The 17516-nt window shown below is 44.8% G+C and overlaps 1 protein-coding gene across 9 annotated transcripts in view; it reads left to right on the top strand.

The window, feature by feature from the left end:
• Positions 1-17130, top strand: part of PIK3C2B (phosphatidylinositol-4-phosphate 3-kinase catalytic subunit type 2 beta) — an 84816-nt gene extending 67686 nt beyond the window's left edge. For all 9 annotated transcript variants that reach the window (XM_049857896.1, XM_049857897.1, XM_049857893.1 and 6 more), the window contains 10 exons: positions 2744-2913; positions 4144-4300; positions 4671-4780; positions 7746-7947; positions 8349-8473; positions 9328-9445; positions 12550-12631; positions 13069-13175; positions 14609-14737; positions 15254-17130. In XM_049857896.1, the coding sequence (XP_049713853.1) occupies positions 2744-2913; positions 4144-4300; positions 4671-4780; positions 7746-7947; positions 8349-8473; positions 9328-9445; positions 12550-12631; positions 13069-13175; positions 14609-14737; positions 15254-15442 (1389 nt within the window). In that variant the 3' untranslated portion in view covers positions 15443-17130. The remainder of the gene's footprint in view (positions 1-2743; positions 2914-4143; positions 4301-4670; positions 4781-7745; positions 7948-8348; positions 8474-9327; positions 9446-12549; positions 12632-13068; positions 13176-14608; positions 14738-15253) is intronic.
• Positions 17131-17516: the final 386 nt, after the last annotated feature.

The raw sequence follows: 17516 nt of genomic DNA, 5'->3' as shown, positions 1-17516 counted from the left end.
AAGAGGTTGGCAGTTCAAATCCACAGGTGCTCCTTGGAAACTCTACGGGGCAGTTCTACTCTGTCCTATAGGGTCGCTATGAGTCAGAATTGACTCAACCGCAGTGTGTTTGGTTTTTTTGGTTTTTAATTGGTTGCTGGATCATAAGATAGTTCTATTTCTAGTTTTTCGAGAAATCTATATTGTTTTCCATAGTGGTTGTATCATTTTACAATCCTACTCGCAGTGGATAAGGGTTCCAATCTCTGCATGGTCTCGCCAGCATTTATTTTCTGTTTGTTTTTTTTTTTTAGTGCCATTTTTTGCAGGAATAAGATGGTATCTCATTGTAGTTTTGATTTACATCTCTCTAATGGTTTTTTAATGGCTAATGATCGCGAGCGTCTTTTCATGTGTCTGTTGGATAATCGAGTGTCCTCTTTGGTGAAGTACCTGTTCATGTCCTTTGCCCATTTTTAAATTAGATTGTCTTTTTGTTGTTGAGTTGTTCAAGTTTTCTGTATATTTTATTGAGATTTGACCCTTGTCAGATATGTCATTCCCAAAGATTTTTTCCCCAGTATGTGGGTTCTGTTTTTACTCTTTTGACAGTCTTTTGATAAGCATATGTATTTAATTTTTAGGAGATCCCAGTTATCTAATTTGACTTCTTCTGTTCGTGCAGTAATAGCTGTGTTTGATAACTTTATTTTTTAAATTAGTTTTGTCCCTACGTTTTCTTCCAAGAGCTTTATAGTTTTAGCTGTAACATTTAAGTCTGTGATGAATTTTGAGTTGATTTTTGTGTATGGTGTGAAGTATAGGTCCCATTTCATTTTTCTGCATGTGGATTTCCAATTTTGCCAGTACCATTTTTTTAAAGAGACTGGTTCTTACTGGTTCATCCCCATTTGATGGACTTTGACTCTTTGTCAACAATCTGTTGCCCAGAGGTGGATGGATTTATTTCTGGATTCTCAATGCTATTCCACAGTTTATGTGCAATGAAAGCACTTTGAAACAATCAAGTATTATACCAGTGTGAGGGATTGCATCAAACGTTGTCTAGGAGGAGCAGCACAAGGTCTGGAGTCAAACAAGCCTGGGTTCAAACCCCAGATCCAAGACTGACTGGCTGTGTACCCTGATCAAATTACTTAATCTCTGCACTTCAGTTCCTTCATCTGTAAAATGGAAATTATAATACCCATCTGATCAAGTTTGGAGAGTAGATTTAGCCAACAAGTGTAAAATGCCTTCTGCAGTACATTAGCACATGTAAGTTACTGTCATGGATTGGATTGTGTTCCCCAAAGATATCTGTCAGCTTGGCTAGGTCATGATTCCCAGTATTGTATGTTTGTCTACCATTTTGTCATTTGAAGTGATTTCCCTTTGTATTGTAAATCCTATCACTATGATGTAATGAGATGGATTAGTGGCAGTTATATTGATGAGATCTACAAGATTAGATAGTGTCTTAGGCCAACCTCTTTTGAGATATAAGGGGGAGGAGCAGGCAAAGAGACATGGGGACCTCATACCACCAAGAAAGCTATACTGGGAGCAGAGCGTGTCCTTTGGACCTGGGGTTCCTGCTCGAAGAGGCTCCTAGTCCAGGGGAAGACTGATGATGAGGACTTTCCTCCAGAGCCGACAGAGAGAGAGAAAACCTTCCCTTGGAGCTGACATCCTGAATTTGGACTTCTAGCCTACTAGACTGTAAGAAAATTAATTTCTTTGTTAAAGCCATCCACTTTCTGTTATAGCAGCACTAGATGACTAAGACAGTTACCATTTGTGAAAATTACTCAGCCATAAAGAGGAATAAAGTTCTGATACATACTACAACATGCATAAACCTTGAAAACATTATGCTGAGTGAAATAAGTCAGTCACGAAAGGACAAATTGTACCATCCCACTTATATGAACTATCTACAATAGGCAAGTGTATAGAGACAAAAATTTATTAGTGGTTACTAGGGATGGGAAGGAGGGAGAAGGAAAGGAGGACTCACTGCCTAGGGGACACTGAGCTTCTGTTAAAGGTATAATTTTGGAATCAGTAAGGATGACAGGGTCATGGTTGAGTAATATGAACCTAATTAATGCCACTGAACTGAGCATGTGAAAATTGTTGAAATGTCACATTTCGTTGTCTGTATATTTACCACAATACAGAAAGTTATCATATGTCAAACAACTACCATTATTACTTTCATCTTGTACAGTCACAGTGCTTGAGTTAGGATCACCATGACCAGTTGGGAATGCTGTGCACTTCAGTCTTCCCATCTAGTATTGTCTCCTTAATCTGGGCTGGTCAAGTCATTGCTGCTGGATTAATCCACTCTTTTCAACCAGTCTCCCTAGGAAGAAAGCAGGACAAAGGAAAAGAAATTCAGAAAGAGTGGTGGAGATGTATATGCCTTCTGTCTCCTTATACTGCATAAGATATGGTAGCCATTCCTACACGTGTGAGTGTGTATATTAAGATATGGTAGCCATTCCTACATGTGTGAGTGTGTACGTTAAGATATGGTAGCCATTCCTACACGTGTGAGTGTGTACGTTAAGATATGGTAGCCATTCCTACATGTGTGAATGTGTACGTTACTGTGTGATGAAGGCTGGAAAGGCAGATGTCAGGTGCTTTTGGAGCTCACAGGAGAGAGAGGCTGAACTCAGCTTGGTTGTGGCTCCTGGAGCCCCTCCAGGTGAGTGTTGTGTCCTCTCCTCCTATCTGCCTTCACTCCTCCCAGGCTGTGGAGAACTTCATCTACTCCTGTGCAGGCTGCTGTGTGGCCACTTACGTCTTGGGCATCTGTGACCGACACAATGACAACATTATGCTGAAGACCACTGGCCACATGTTCCACATTGATTTTGGCCGCTTCCTGGGCCACGCCCAGATGTTTGGCAACATCAAACGGTAAGTGGTCTCCAGAGTCCAGGGTATGTGGGTAGAGAGTATAAGCCAGGGAGGTCAGCAGAAAATAGTTCAGATCTGGAAAACAGCCCATGATGACTGGACTTCTGAGCATGGCCAAGTCCTGATAGGGCCGGGCAGAAGAAGATGGGGACCAACTGTTCTCCCTCTCTCCTGAGGCTGAGCAAAGGAAAATGAGCCCAAACTTCAGCAAAAGGGAGCAGGATTAGATATTCGGGAAAAAATATTGATTGCTCACAGACAGGGAACCAGTGAAATAAGTGGAATATCTGTTACTGCTGGCAGTGGCATCACTAGGGTTGGTGTCACCCAGTGCTATAACTCATAATGTCACCCCCCCATGCTAATTACCACAACGTTGTAGCTAGAACACCAGAAATTTTGACAAAATCAGTCACTGTAAAAACACTGGCAGCAATGAAAACAACAGCACGTACTTGCAGTGCAGGCAGATGAAATCACATGATTTGAAGTGTCATTGTAATTGGATAACAATGACAGCTCTTACTGGAGAGCATTAGAAGATTCAAAAAGTAAGTTAGCATAGAGTTTTAGGCTTGTAGGTGTATTGATACGTGTAAGCTGGGCTTACAAAAAATTTTTTTGTTATAACTACAGGGATATATATATATTTTTTTTCCCCCTTGTAGAGTTTTTTTATATATATATAATTTTTATTGTGCTTTAGGTGAAAGTTTACAAATCAAGTCAGTCTCTCACACAAAAACCCATATACACCTTGCTACACACTCCCAATTACTCTCCCCCTAATGAGACAGCCCGCTCTCTCCCTCCACTCTCTTTTCATGTCCATTTCGCCAGCTTCTACCCCCCTCCACCCTCTCATCTCCCCTCCAGGCAGGAGATGCCAACATAGTCTCAAGTGTCTACCTGATATAACTACAGGGATATTTTTATAAAACATAGTAAATTTCTGGTGAAACATTGCACAGAAATTTTATTGACAATCATTTTGATGTCACCCCCTCTGACGGTGTTATCCAGTGTGGTCCGCACCCCCCATCACCCCTAGAGATGCCACTGACTGGTGACCTTTTAAGATTAAGGTAGAAGAAAGAGGAAAAAAGTTAGGGAGATCCCCGTCTATCCAGGCTCATATGAGGGATGAGGGAAACTATCCCCTAACGCAGTCCACAAGGGAGCCATCCTCCTCCCTGTTGACCGTCCATCTGTATGTTCCCCTTGGCCCAGGGACCGTGCCCCCTTTGTCTTCACCTCGGATATGGCATATGTCATCAATGGGGGTGACAAACCTTCCAGCCGCTTCCATGACTTTGTTGACCTTTGCTGCCAAGCCTACAACCTCATCCGAAAGCACACCCACCTCTTCCTCAACCTTCTGGGCCTGGTGAGGAGCTCCATCCTTGGCTGAACCCCTCCTTCTTACCATCTGGAGCCATCTGTAAGACTCCCCTGCCTTGCTTGAAAGGATTTCTGGAGGTCCACTTCTTCAAGCCCCAACTGAGTACCTGCCTGCCCTAGACAAGGGCAGGAACCTAGGGTACCTGTGGACAGTGGTGTCTGTGCAAGTGTTGGACACCCTGCTCCATCCCCTCAACCCCTATGGTCCTCTAGCCACTGCCCACATCATCCGCCTACTGCAACCCTCTAGAATGGTCAAGGAGCCTAGCTATAAAAAATCTTGCCTTGTGGTAGGGGAGAAGCAAGGATTCCTTGTTATTACAGATACTATTTCTCCTTCTTTCCTCTCCTTCTAGATGTTGTCCTGTGGGATCCCTGAGCTCTCAGACCTGGAGGACCTCAAGTATGTGTATGATGCCCTGAGGCCTCAGGACACGGAGGCCAATGCCACGACCTACTTCACAAGGTAATGCCCTGTGCAAAGCAGAGTACTGCCTACCCTGAGTAATTTCCAGGCTGCCTGATTGGTAGAACAGGACTGTTGTTATTGTTAGGTGCCATTGAGTTGGCTCTCACTCCTAGCGACCCTACGTACTACAGAACAGAAACACTGCCTGGTCCTTCGCCATGCTTACATCGTTGTTACGCTTAAGCACATTGTTGCAGACACTGCGTCAATCCATCTCGTTGAGGGTCTTCCGCTTTTTCACTGACTCTGTATGATACCAAGCATGATGTCCTTCTCCAGGGACTGATCCCTCCTGATAACATGTCCAAAGTATGTAAGACCCAGTCTTACCATCCTTACTTCTAAGGAGTGTTCTGGTTTTAATTCTTCCAACACAGATTTGTTCGTTCTTCTGGCAATCCATGGTATATTTAATATTCTTCCCTAACACCACAATTCAGAGGCATCAATTCTTCTTCAGTCTTCCTTATTCATTGTCCAGCTTTTGCATGCATATGATATGGTTGAAAATACCATGGCTTGGGTCAGGCGCACCTTAGTCTTCAAGGTGACATCTTTGCTTTTCAACCCTTTAAACAGGTCTTTTGCGTCTCTTGATTTCTTGACTGCTGTTTCCATGGTTGTTGATTGTGGATCCAAGTAAAATGAAATCCTTGACAACTTCAATCTTTTTTCCATTTGTCACGTTGCTTATTGGTCCAGTTGTGGGGATTTTTGTTGTCTTTATGTTGAGGTGTAATCCATACTGAAGGTTGTGGTTTTTAATCTTCATCAGTAAGTGCTTCAAGTCCTCTTCACTTTCTGCAAGCAAGGTTGTGTCACTGCATAAAACAGATTGTCAACGAGTCTTCCTCCAATCCTGATGCCCCGTTCTTCTCCATATAGTCCAGCCTCTTGGATTATCTGCTCAGCATACAGATAGAACAGGTACAGCAAAAGGATGTAACCCCAATGCACGCCTTTCCTGACTTTAAACCACTCAGTATCCCCATGTTCTGTTTGAACAACTGCATTTTGATCTATGTACAGGTTCCGAATGAGCACAATTAAGTGTTCTGGAATTCCCGTTCTTTTCAATGTTATCCATAGTTTGTTATGATCCACACAGTTGAATGCCTTTGCATAGTCAATAAAACACAGGTAAACATCTTTCTGGTATTCTCTGCTTTCAGCCAGGATCCATCTGACATCAGCAATGATATCCCTGGTTCCATGTCCTCTTCTGAATCTGGCCTGAATTTCTGGCAGTTTCCTGTCAATGTACTGCTGCAGCCACTTTTTGAATGATCTTCAGCAAAATTTTACTCGCGTGTGATATTAATCATATTGTTCAGTAATTTCTGCATTTGGTCGGATCACCTTTCTTGGGAATAGGCATAAATATGAATCTCTTCCAGTCAGTTGGCCAGGCAGATGTCTTCCAAATCTTCTGGCATAGACAAGAGAGCACTTCCAGCACTGGATCTGTTTTTTAAACATCTCAGTTGATATTCTGTCAATTCTGGGAGCCTTGTTTTTCACCAATGCCTTCAGTGCAGCTTGGACTTCTTCCTTCAGTACCATCGGTTCCTGATCATATGCTACCTCTTGAAATGGTTGAACATCGACCAATTCTTTTTGGTATGATGACCCTGTGTATTTCTTCCATCTTCTTTTGATGCTTCCTGCATCGTTTAATATTTTCACCATAGAATCCTTCCCTATCGCAAGTTGAGGCTTGTATTTTTTCTTCAGTTCTTTCAGCTTGAGAAATGCTGAGCGTGTTCTTCCCTTTTGGTTTTCCATCTCTAGCTCTTTGCACATGTCATTATAATACTTTGTCTTCTTGAGCCACCCTTTCTTTTACTTCATTTCTTCTTTTTGCTTTAGCTACTTGACATTCAAGAGCAAGTTTCAGAGTCATTTCTGACATCCATTTTGGTCTTTTCTTTCCTTCTTGTCTTTTTAATGACCCTTTGCTTCCTTCATGGATGAAGTTCTTGATGTCGTTTCACAACTCAACTGGTCTTTGGTCATCAGTTTTCAATGCGTCACTCGAGAGTGAGAAAGGCTAAGACGGCAGCCTAAGAGCTGACAACATGGATCTGTTTTCCCACCTTTGCTCCTGGCTTAGATAAATCACTTTCCTTCTCTCTGCCTCAGTTTCCCATGTACGTTTTGGTGCTAACTTTTGTATATAGAGGTGTTGCAATCTGACTTTTACTTGCATTCTTACCACATCCCAGCCAGAAACTGTGTCTAAGGGACAAAGTATAATATGGACTTTGTAATAGTTTTTAGCTCTCTAGGATCAGGCCCACCACCCCGTCAAAACATAGAAGACTATGGTTCAATTTTTTCTGTATTTGACAGTTTTCAGGAACTGAAACTTTTAGTATGAAGACAAGGATGTTTCTGTGTACTAATGCCTATAATTTTGTCCATGTAGATGATGTCTCCATTTTATTATGCACTCTTTTTGGAACTTAGAGAACTAAATTTTCTCTATTGGGTCTGACATAGAACCTCTCCTTTAGTTTGTCTTGTTTTTTGTTCCTTTTATGTTTTGTTTTGTGTGGCTGATTATGTTGTTGGTGTGTGTCATCAAGTTGATTCCAACTCACAGGAGTAGAACTCCCTATAGAGAACCTCTCCTTTTGAACTGAAATCTGCAGATTAAATAGTCCTTGGTGAGATTGCACAGTACTGAACAACCTTGGAATTCAGTTTGAGAACAATATTTAGACATTTACATGGCAACCCCACAGTGGTTCCCTAAATTCTTTCCTACCGTGGGCCTGGAGGAGAGATAAGACCCCAGAATTTACACAGGTAAATCCCATGTAGATAATTGTGTGCCAGCCTTGCCCTCTATGAGGGTATTTCATAATGAAAAGGATTTGATCTGTGGTAGCTCTGTCAAGGCTTTGGGGACTTGGGTCCATGGTTACATCCTGTTCTTCCCATCCTCTTGCACCAACAGGTTGATTGAGTCCAGCCTGGGCAGCGTAGCCACAAAGCTCAATTTCTTCATCCATAACCTGGCTCAGATGAAGTTCACGGGCTCAGACGACCGGCTGACCCTTTCTTTTGCCCCGCGGACACAGACCCTCAAGAGCTCCGGCCGCATCATTGATGTTTTTCTCTGCCGCCATGAGAAGGTCTTCTACCCCAGCAAGGGCTATGTAAGTGTCTTCTCCAATCCTGCTCCCCCTTGCTCCCCACTTACCCCAGCTTATTGGAGCTCTGACTCTTTCTTTACACCCCATGCAGTGGGCACTGGAGTTGTCTGAGCATCCTACCTGGAAGCACTCCCAGACTACTTCCCTGTCACTTGCTCAGGTGGCCTACCTAGAATCTGGGGGCTGAACTGGATGGCACTTCCCTCTGAACATGTACAGGAAATGTGTACTGGAAAACTTTGCTTTCAGATTTCTGCTGTAAAAACCATTAATCTCCATTGGAGACACTGATGTCTTCTTCCTTCTAGAAAATGAACTCTTCCCACACACACTGCTCCCTTTCCTGCTCCCTTCTTGGGTGCAGAGGGGTGGATAGTTAATACCCTAAATCTGGGCCTTTGCAGATATACGTGGTAAAGGTGATGCGAGAGAATGCTCATGAGGCCATTTATATCCAGCGGACGTTTGAGGAGTTCCAGGAATTACACAATAAGCTGCGACTGCTCTTCCCTTCTGCCCTCTTGCCCAGGTAGTGCCCCTTTACTCTGCAGAGAGAAGTGCTGGGGAGGGAGACGGAATGGGGGTGGGCAGGACTGCATGGGCATGGAAATCACTCTTTCAGAGCTCTAGCTGCTTTACTTGGCCTGGTAATGAGTTTGGTGAGAAGTGCTCCCCTTGGTGGCCAAGATCTCCTGATACCCTCAAGAGGTCTTACTAAACCCACTGCCCATTCAGTTGATTCTGATTCATAGGGACCCTATAGGACAGAGTTGAACTGCCCCATAGGGTTTCCAAGGCTGTAAGTTTTAAGGAAACAGACTGCTACATCTTCCTCCCGTGGAGCAGCTGGTGGGTTCCAACCACTGACCTTTTGATTAGAAGCCAAGCACTAACCACTGGACCACCACAGCTCCTTAAAGGTCTTACTACAGCCTTGAAAATAAGCTTGGGCCCACCTGCCAGAAGGGAAGCAAACTGGTTCAAAGGCAGGAGGATTGAATGAACGTGACTATGTTTCAAAGTTTCTGATTTTTTAAAGAGTAAAACTATTCTTTAAATGAATTTTTACATTGGTTGGAGACAATCTAATTGAAAAATTAGGGTGCTCTGAACCCCTGAGGCACTCCTAGGGAGCCATAGGACTCCGCAAAACAGTTTGGTTTTCTTGTCTGGTGTGAGATGCTGAGCATGTGTGTCGCTGGCACAGTCCTGGGGAGCTGAGAGGGAACGAAGGTTGGGGTGATGGTCTCCAGGAAGGGAAGCCATTGGAAAGTGTCAGTCAGGTGACTGAAACTGCAAATGACATTTGATAAGAGCCTGTTGTCTCCTAATTTTTTTCCTATCTTTCCCCTCTTGTGTTACACCTGCCCACCTCCCACCCAGCTTCCCTAGTCGCTTCGTGATTGGCCGCTCCTGGGGAGAGGCTGTGGCTGAGCGGCGGCGGGAGGAGTTAAATGGATACATCTGGCACTTGATCCACGCAGCCCCTGAGGTGGCTGAGGTGGGTCTGATGTCCTCCTTTCTGGCTATTCTGGTTACTGGTGTGGGGAATAGGGGACCAGAGGGTAGATTGGCTCTTCTGTTTTTGCTGGTGAAATGACCAGTGCTCCCGACTCTGAGAGGAAGATAAAGAGGAGAAAGGGTAGGTCAGTAGTTCCAGCCTCACAAAAGTCATGAGAGCTGTCCTAGTTATCCAGTGTTGATGTAACAGGACTACCACAGGTGGGGCTGTAACACACAGAACTACCACAGGTGGGGGCTGTGACACACACAACTACCACGGGTGGGGCTGTAACACACAGAACTACCACGGGTGAGGGCTGTGACACACAGAACTACCACGGGTGGGGCTGTGACACACAGAACTACCACGGGTGGGGCTGTGACACACAGAACTACCACGGGTGGGGGCTGTGACACACAGAACTACCACGGGTGGGGGCTGTAACACACAGAAATACCACAGACGAGGGCTGTAAAGCACAGAAATACCGCAAGCGGGGGCTGTAACACGCAGAAATGCCACAGGTGGGGCTGTAACACACGGAACTATCTCAGGTCACAGAAATACCACAGCTGGGGCTATAACGCACAGAACTACCACAGAGGGGGCTATAACACACAGAAATACCACAGGTGGGAGCTGTAAAACACAGAAATGCCACAGGTGGGGGCTGTAACACACAGAACTACCATGGGTGGGGTTGAACACACAGAAATACCACGGGCGGGGGCTGAACACACAGAACTACCACGGTGGGGACTGTAACACACAGAAATACCACAGGTGGGGCTGTAACACGGAGAAATTTATTTTCTCACGGTTTAGGAGACGAGAAGTCTGAATTCAGGGCATGGTTCCAGGGGGTGGGCCTTCCTTGTCTGTATCCCCAGGAGCTCATTGGCATTCTTTGCAGTTCTTTAGAGTTCCTTGGAATCTTAGTTATCTAGTGCTGCTATAACAGAAATACCACAGGTGGGTAGCTTTAACACACAGAAATTAATTTCTCACAGTTTAGGAGGGAAGGCTTTCTCCCTCTGTCAGCTCTGGAGGAAGGTCCTTGTTTCTTCTGAGCTTCTGCTCCTGGGCGATCTTCATGTGGCTTGGCATCACTCTTCCCCATCTCTGCTTACTCACTTGCTTGTTTAATCTCTTTTACATCTCAAAAGATATTGACTTAAGACACATTCTACACTAATCCTGTCCATTACCATAACAAAAACAACTCATTCCAAAATGGGATTATAACCACAGGCATAGAGGTTAGGGGACATATATTTTGGGGACACAATTCAATTCATAACATACATAAACACAATTAAATGAAAACTTTCATGCAGCCAGTCACAACGAGAGACATTTCTACCTTAGTTGCCATCCCGGAGCTATTAAGGAAAGAATTCTTGAGGAAAAGGAGTTTTGAACAGATTGAGTGTAAGTGTATATCTGCTTAGATATTTTTTAACAAGTGAAGTGGGTGTAAAAACAATATAGTCATCAGGAATCCCATCACCCCAACTAAATCACCTACCTCTGTTTTCCATGTCCCCTTTCTATTTGTCCACATGTGAACGTGACTTTTACAGTAGTCATAAGGAGCCCTGGTGAAGCAATGGTTAAGAGCTTGGCTGCTAACCAAAAGGTTGGCAGTTGGCACCCACCCAGCAGCTTCCTAGGAGAAAGATCTGGTGATCTCTCGTAAAGATCGCAGCCTAGAAAACCCTACGGGGCATTTCTACTCTGTCACATGGGGTCATTATGAGTTGAAAATCCACTTAATGGCACCTAACAACAATAGTAGTCACAGCTTAAATATAATTTGGCTTTTTTTTTTTCTACTTAGTGTCTATAGTAAGCATATACCATAACTTCCTTTACAATTTGCTTCTTAAAAAACATTTTAACTTAGGTCCATTTTTTTCCCCCAGTATTAAGGCTAAAGTGGGTATTTTAACACATTTAGGTGTTTTGTCTTTCAAATTAGTTAGGAAACATTCTCATGAGTAGGATTCATGGTCTGTGTCCAAGATTGGCTCAAGCTTTTCTCCGTGCTTACCGGGTGTGTCTACCAGAGTATGCACGTATGTGTGTATTGATAGGGGAGAGTAGTGGAAAAGAACAAACTGCTTTTGACCTGGTGTGACCTAGTTTTATTTGTTCTTCTTTTTTAAAACTTTTTTAGTATGTAACCTTTCATACCTACAGAAAAGTAGTACAACATAATGAGTGCCCATATATCTTTGACCTTAATAGTCATGATTATCTATTTTCTATGAGGTATTTTAAATTACAGACACCATGACATTCTACCCTGAATACTCACTGTGCATCTCTAAAACGTAAGGATATATTCTTACATAATCACAGTGCCGTTATTTCACCCAGTGCATACTCCATATTCAAATTTTCCCTATTGTCCCTTGTCTTAGATAACTAGTGCTGCTCTAACAGAAATACCACAAGTGGATCGCTTGAACAAAGAAAAATTTATTCTCTCGTAGTCTAGTAGGCTACAAGTCCAAATTCAGGGTGTCAACTCCAGGGGAAGCCTTTCTCTCTCCGTCGAGTCTGGAGGAAAGTCCATGTCATCAGTCTTCCCTTGGTCTAGGACCTTCTCCCCACAGGAACCACAGGTCCAAAGGACACACTCTGCTCCCGGCGCTGCTTTTTTGGTGGTATGAGGTCCCCAGGTCTCTCTGCTTGCATCTCTCTTTTATATCTCAAAAGGGATTGGTTTAAGACCCTATCTAATCTTACAGATCCCATCAATACAACTGCCGCTAATCCATCTCATTAACATCGTAGTGACAGGATTTACAACACAGGAAAATCAGATCAGATGACAGAACGGTAGACAATCATACAATACTGGGAATTATGACTTAGCCAAGTTGACAGATATTTTTGGGGAACACAATTCAATCTATGACATCCCTGGAATATCTTTTCACAGTTGGTTTGTTTGAGCCAGAATGCAAATAAGAATTGCACATTAGGTTGTTACATTTTATGTCTCTTTTAATCTGGAAGAACCACCCCCCCACACTTTTTTTATTGTTCCATTGTCTTACTGAATAATGACCCCGTTTTCTGGTTCATTCCAGTGTGATTTGGTATATACCTTCTTCCACCCCCTGCCCCGGGATGAGAAGGCTCTGGGCACCAGCCCAGCTCCCCGATCCTCAGGTACAGTGCCTTCTCTCTGACATCCCTGCCAGCCCCAATGAACCGCTCATAAGGGCAACTTCACCTCCCGCCCCCACCTCTACCCAGTTCTCTTTCCTTGTCTCCAGTTGCTTTCTCGCTGGCTAGGGAATCTGGTTTCCCACTTAGGCTGTGGGGTCCATAGCTTCTTGCCCAGGTTCCCCAGGGGTTGAATATTCAGCTGGTGATTACACCTTCAAATCAGATAGACCCATCCCAACCCAAGGCCATATCATATTCATGGACTCCACTCATGCAGGTCCCCCAGGGGGTACCAGGAAGCTCCAGTCCCTGGATGAACTGGACAGGAAGACATGCGGGAGGGGGCAGGGTCAGAAGGAAACTAGAAACACCTGCCTGGCACCAGAAAGAGTCGTGGCTGGCCTCATGAACTTTCTTACTTTTGTTTGTCCCTACAGACGGCTCATGGGCCCGGCCCATCGGGAAGGTGGGAGGGGAGGTGAAGCTGTCCATCTCCTACAAAAACAATAAACTCTTCATTATGGTGATGCATATTCGGGACTTGGTAAGTGCACAGGCACCCCTCATTTGTCTCCTTTTCTGGCACTTTTCTCACTGGTCAGACCTTCTCTGTTCCCATGTCATGAGAGTAGCCACGCCTATGATATGACCAAATAGTACAAGACACTGCTTCATATTAGCTGTGATCTTTGTCAAGTGACCTAGTTACTCTGAACCTCATTAAAATGAGGATAACATTAGTCCACTGCCTCCTAGGGTCATTATGGGGATTAAATACTTCAGCAAAGATGGAAAGGAGGTGAGGGAGGATTGTTCCACGCAGAGGGAGCAGTAAGATCCAAAAGGCCTGAGCGGGAGCCTACCTGGGGTAGTGTGGCTGCGGCTGATGGAGCAGAGGGAAGAGCTCTCGGGAGGTATGGTCAGAGAGGGCCCAGCAGGCCAGAGTCTGTGAGTCCCACGGCAAGGACTTTGGCTTTTCCACAGAATGAGGTGGGAGCCATTGGGGGTTTTGAGCAGAAGTGTGACATGATCTGATTTAAATTTTAAAAGGATCAGGCTAGGTAAATCACTTACTAGTTGGCTGCCTTGGACAAGCAACTTGATCTCTCTGACTCATTTCTTCATCTCTTAGGGGATAAGACCGGCAGTGGTGGTTCAGTGGTAGAATTTTCACCTTCCATGCAGGAGACCTGGTTTCAATTCCCAGCCAGGGCCCCTCATGCATAGCAACTGCTCATCTGTCCGTGGAAGTTGGTGTGTTGCTAGGACGCTGAACAAGTTTCAGTGGAGCGTCTAGCCTGAGACAGACTAGGCGATCTGCTTTTGAAAATTAGTCAGTGAAAAAAACCCTGTGGATCGAACAACCAGAGCACGATGAGAGGGAATGTTGACACATGGTGAAAAATGTACTGATATCAACTGAACAATTTGTGGAGAAATTGTCAAGTGGCAACCTAATTTGCTGTGTAAACTTTCACCAAAAAAACAAAAAATATTATTTAAAAAAAAAGAAGAGGAACCCCTGTGGATCAACAGTCTGATCCCCAGCTAATCGTGAGGTTGGCACAGGACCTATCAGCATTTCATTTCATTGTGCATGGGGTCCCCGAGTTGGGGACCAACTCGATGGCAGCTAACAACAACGAGAGGTTAAGTGGGCCATGTGATAAAATAGACAAAGATATTGTGGCAGGAGGATGCCTGTGGACATGAAGGTTCATTGAAAACAGACCCCATTATGGGGTACCCTGAGCAATCAGATAAAAAATACAGACTTGAGATAACGGACAGTCTGATTGTAGAACACCTAATATCATCATGGCGGATTTCTCTGTCAGAGTGGAGTGAGATGGGAAGCAGGCGAATATGTTACATGTGCGTTGAAGAAGCCAGGTGTGGGAAATGAGTCTCGATCAGGGTGTGAGCACAGGAATGGTGATGAGAATCTTTATCTTTTGTGTTTTCATTCCCTTGTAGCAACTGCTCCAGGATGGGAATGACCCTGACCCCTATGTAAAGATTTACCTCCTTCCTGACCCTCAGAAAACCACTAAGAGGAAAACCAAAGTGGCCCGGAAAACCTGCAATCCCACCTACAATGAGATGGTGTGTGGGGAAGTTGGTGGGGGTAGGACAGGGACAGGCAAACTATGCTTGTTTTTGTAAATAAAGTTTTATTGGAAGGTAGTTACATCCATTCATTTCTGTATTATCTGTGGCTGCTTTCATGTTGCGACTATAGAGTTGAGTTGTTGCAACAGAGATTATATAACCTGCAAAACCTAAAATATTTACTATCTGGCCCGTAGGGTAGATTCCACACCTGGAGTGTGGCCTGGGCCCTGTCCTGTGAGGGGGTTCCTGCTGGTCCTATGCTGAACATGAGCAGGGGCCTCAATAAAAAGCCCTTACCTGCTTGGACTCTGAACAAACAACAGAATTGGATTCCGTATACCTTTTCTATTCCCTTGGATTCTCTAGGGTTAGAGAGATCAAGTGGTCTTAGCCACAGCCAGATTAAACCACAACAGACTTAAGCATCTTGTTCTTCCACGTTCCCTCTGGATTCCTCGAGTTCTCTCTCTCACCACCTCCCTCTCTCCCCGTTCTCCACTTTTGCAGTTGGTGTACGATGGGATTCCCAGGGGAGACCTGCAGCAGCGGGAGCTACAGCTGAGTGTGCTGAGTGAGCAAGGATTTCGGGAGAACGTCCTCCTTGGGGAGGTGCACATCCGCCTTCGAGAGCTGGACCTGGCTCAGGAGAAGACTGGCTGGTTTGCATTGGGATCTCGAAGTCATGGGACCTTGTGAATCCAGTAGAGCCACGGTCCAACTCCAGGGTGGTGGCAGGAGCTGGGCGAAGGAGCCTCTCTTGCTTGACACTTCCTTTCCTTGTGAAGGGCGAGGGCCCTCGGTGGGCCTCCCCTCCATCCAGGTGGATCTGTCCTCCATGACAGGAGGCAGGGAGAATAAGAAGCTCTCTGCTGTCCCTTCCTCTGAAGACCGAACTTGGGTTGATTGTGATGCTCAGCCTGTTGGAGGCTGTGAGGTTGCAGCAAAGTTTTAAGTTTACCTTGTGTCAAGGGAGCAATGCCTGGTTTGGAGTGTGTGGGGGCAGGTTATATGAAGTAGCATTTTGAGGGAGGGCAGGTAGATATCTTTATTTTTATTTTTAAAAAATGAAATAGTAACGTTGTCCTAACTGGACAGGAAGCCTTGTGAGAAGGGACGTACATATGCCTCAGAAGGCAAGAGAGGAAGACTATTTGGACTTTTTGTATAATTAAGGTTCTTATTGGACTTTTCCCTAGGTTTGTTTGTTTTTGTTTTTCTGTCTATAGGAATTATTTGGGGAGGGGCCCAGTGGTCCTCAGTTAGAGCCCTCCCTCTTTAAGGGCAGGCAGGGGAGGGCTGCGAGCACTAGGCTGAGGCCTGGGCCCCGGGCCTTTCTGATTTTGCCTCCAAAGGAGAGCGCCGTGATACCTGTGTGTGTGTAAGGAAGGGCCTTTGTATTGGGGCTCTGCCAAGGACCTGTATTCAGGGACCCATGCTCTTTTGGGGTGAGTTTTTCCTCTCATCATCCCCTACTTTGTTAGGACTTGCCCTGAATACTGTCCTCTACCCCTTGTTCCCTCCTTTCGGCCCTTCTGGGGGCCACCTGCTCCCTGTGAATACGCTGGGGGTGCTTCCCCCTAGTCTCGCCCTTAATTTTTCTCTCATGGGTTATCATCTGCCTCGGCCCTTAGGTTTAGTTTTCCTGAGGGCGTCTTGGCCCTGGGAAAGGGTCTCTAGGCTGCGGATGCCAACTTGGCTGCCTGCTAGGCAGTTTCTGGGAAGCATTCCCTGTCACCAGCTACTTCTTTCTTTTGTGCTTCTTTTCCCCAAAACCCTTTTCTGTCACCCTTTTTATAAGAATTCCCCTTATTCTGTGGGGCCATAAACCTATTTAACCTGGAGCCAAAGGGATGCCTAACTCAAGAAAATGGGCATGGGGTGGGGAGTTCAGTCTAAACAGTTGTTTTTTCCAGTTACTATCTTGGGTCATGAGGAGGCTGGCTTGGAGCAGCGGTTATTATACCCCTGAGCTGAGCTCAGGAGCTGGGAGAGAGACTGGGTCTCTTGCCTCTTCATATTCTTTATTCCCTACCAGACAGAAATTAAGTTCACTGTTTTACACTGCACTCCAAAAGCTTGTCCTCCTTAAAAAAGGAGAGACTTTGGATTTGATATTAACTTTTCCCCCAGAAGGGGCTGGCTGTGCCCTGTGAGGGGGAAAGGAGTAAACAGGGGCATTCTGTAAGCTGTCCCTCACCAGGACCTACCTACCATATTCCTCCCCAACACCCAGGAGAGGAAACGCCCCCTCTTGCTGACTCATTCCATAACTGGAGAAAGAAGCTCCATTCACTGAAGCCACAGGACAGCAAGGGAGCCTAAATTGTTCTTTTAAATTAAAAATTCCAGGATTGAAGCAGGCTGCTGTGGGAGGGGCTGGGGGAGCGGGAACGGGGGTGGGACTTTTCTAGATGAATGGACCATATAGATGTGTTACTGGCTTTTTGCCTGTTAACTCATTTTATTTTGACCCTTTATGCCCCTGATTTAAAGAGGTCTGTGTACTGTATCCACTTCCCAGATGCCCTGTATCTCCTATTTTCTCTGGAATTGTATTTTATAATAAATGACATTTGAGAAAAACAAAGAAAATTGTCATTTTCAAGATTGGTTGATGTTTAAATGTTCAGATTAAACCATCTGATGTACAAGATAAAAATAGTAACAGTAGTCGTTTTACAAAGGGCAACTTTCACGTGCACAAAAGCACTGCAGAAGGCATTTTACATTTGTCTGCTAAATCTGTCATCACAACAACTTGATCAAGTGG

The sequence above is a fragment of the Elephas maximus genome, chromosome 18, assembly GCF_024166365.1.
Source record: "Elephas maximus indicus isolate mEleMax1 chromosome 18, mEleMax1 primary haplotype, whole genome shotgun sequence".
NCBI lineage: Eukaryota > Metazoa > Chordata > Mammalia > Proboscidea > Elephantidae > Elephas > Elephas maximus.
Note: the sequence above shows the minus strand (reverse complement) of the source record. Positions and strands in the feature narration are given on the sequence as shown.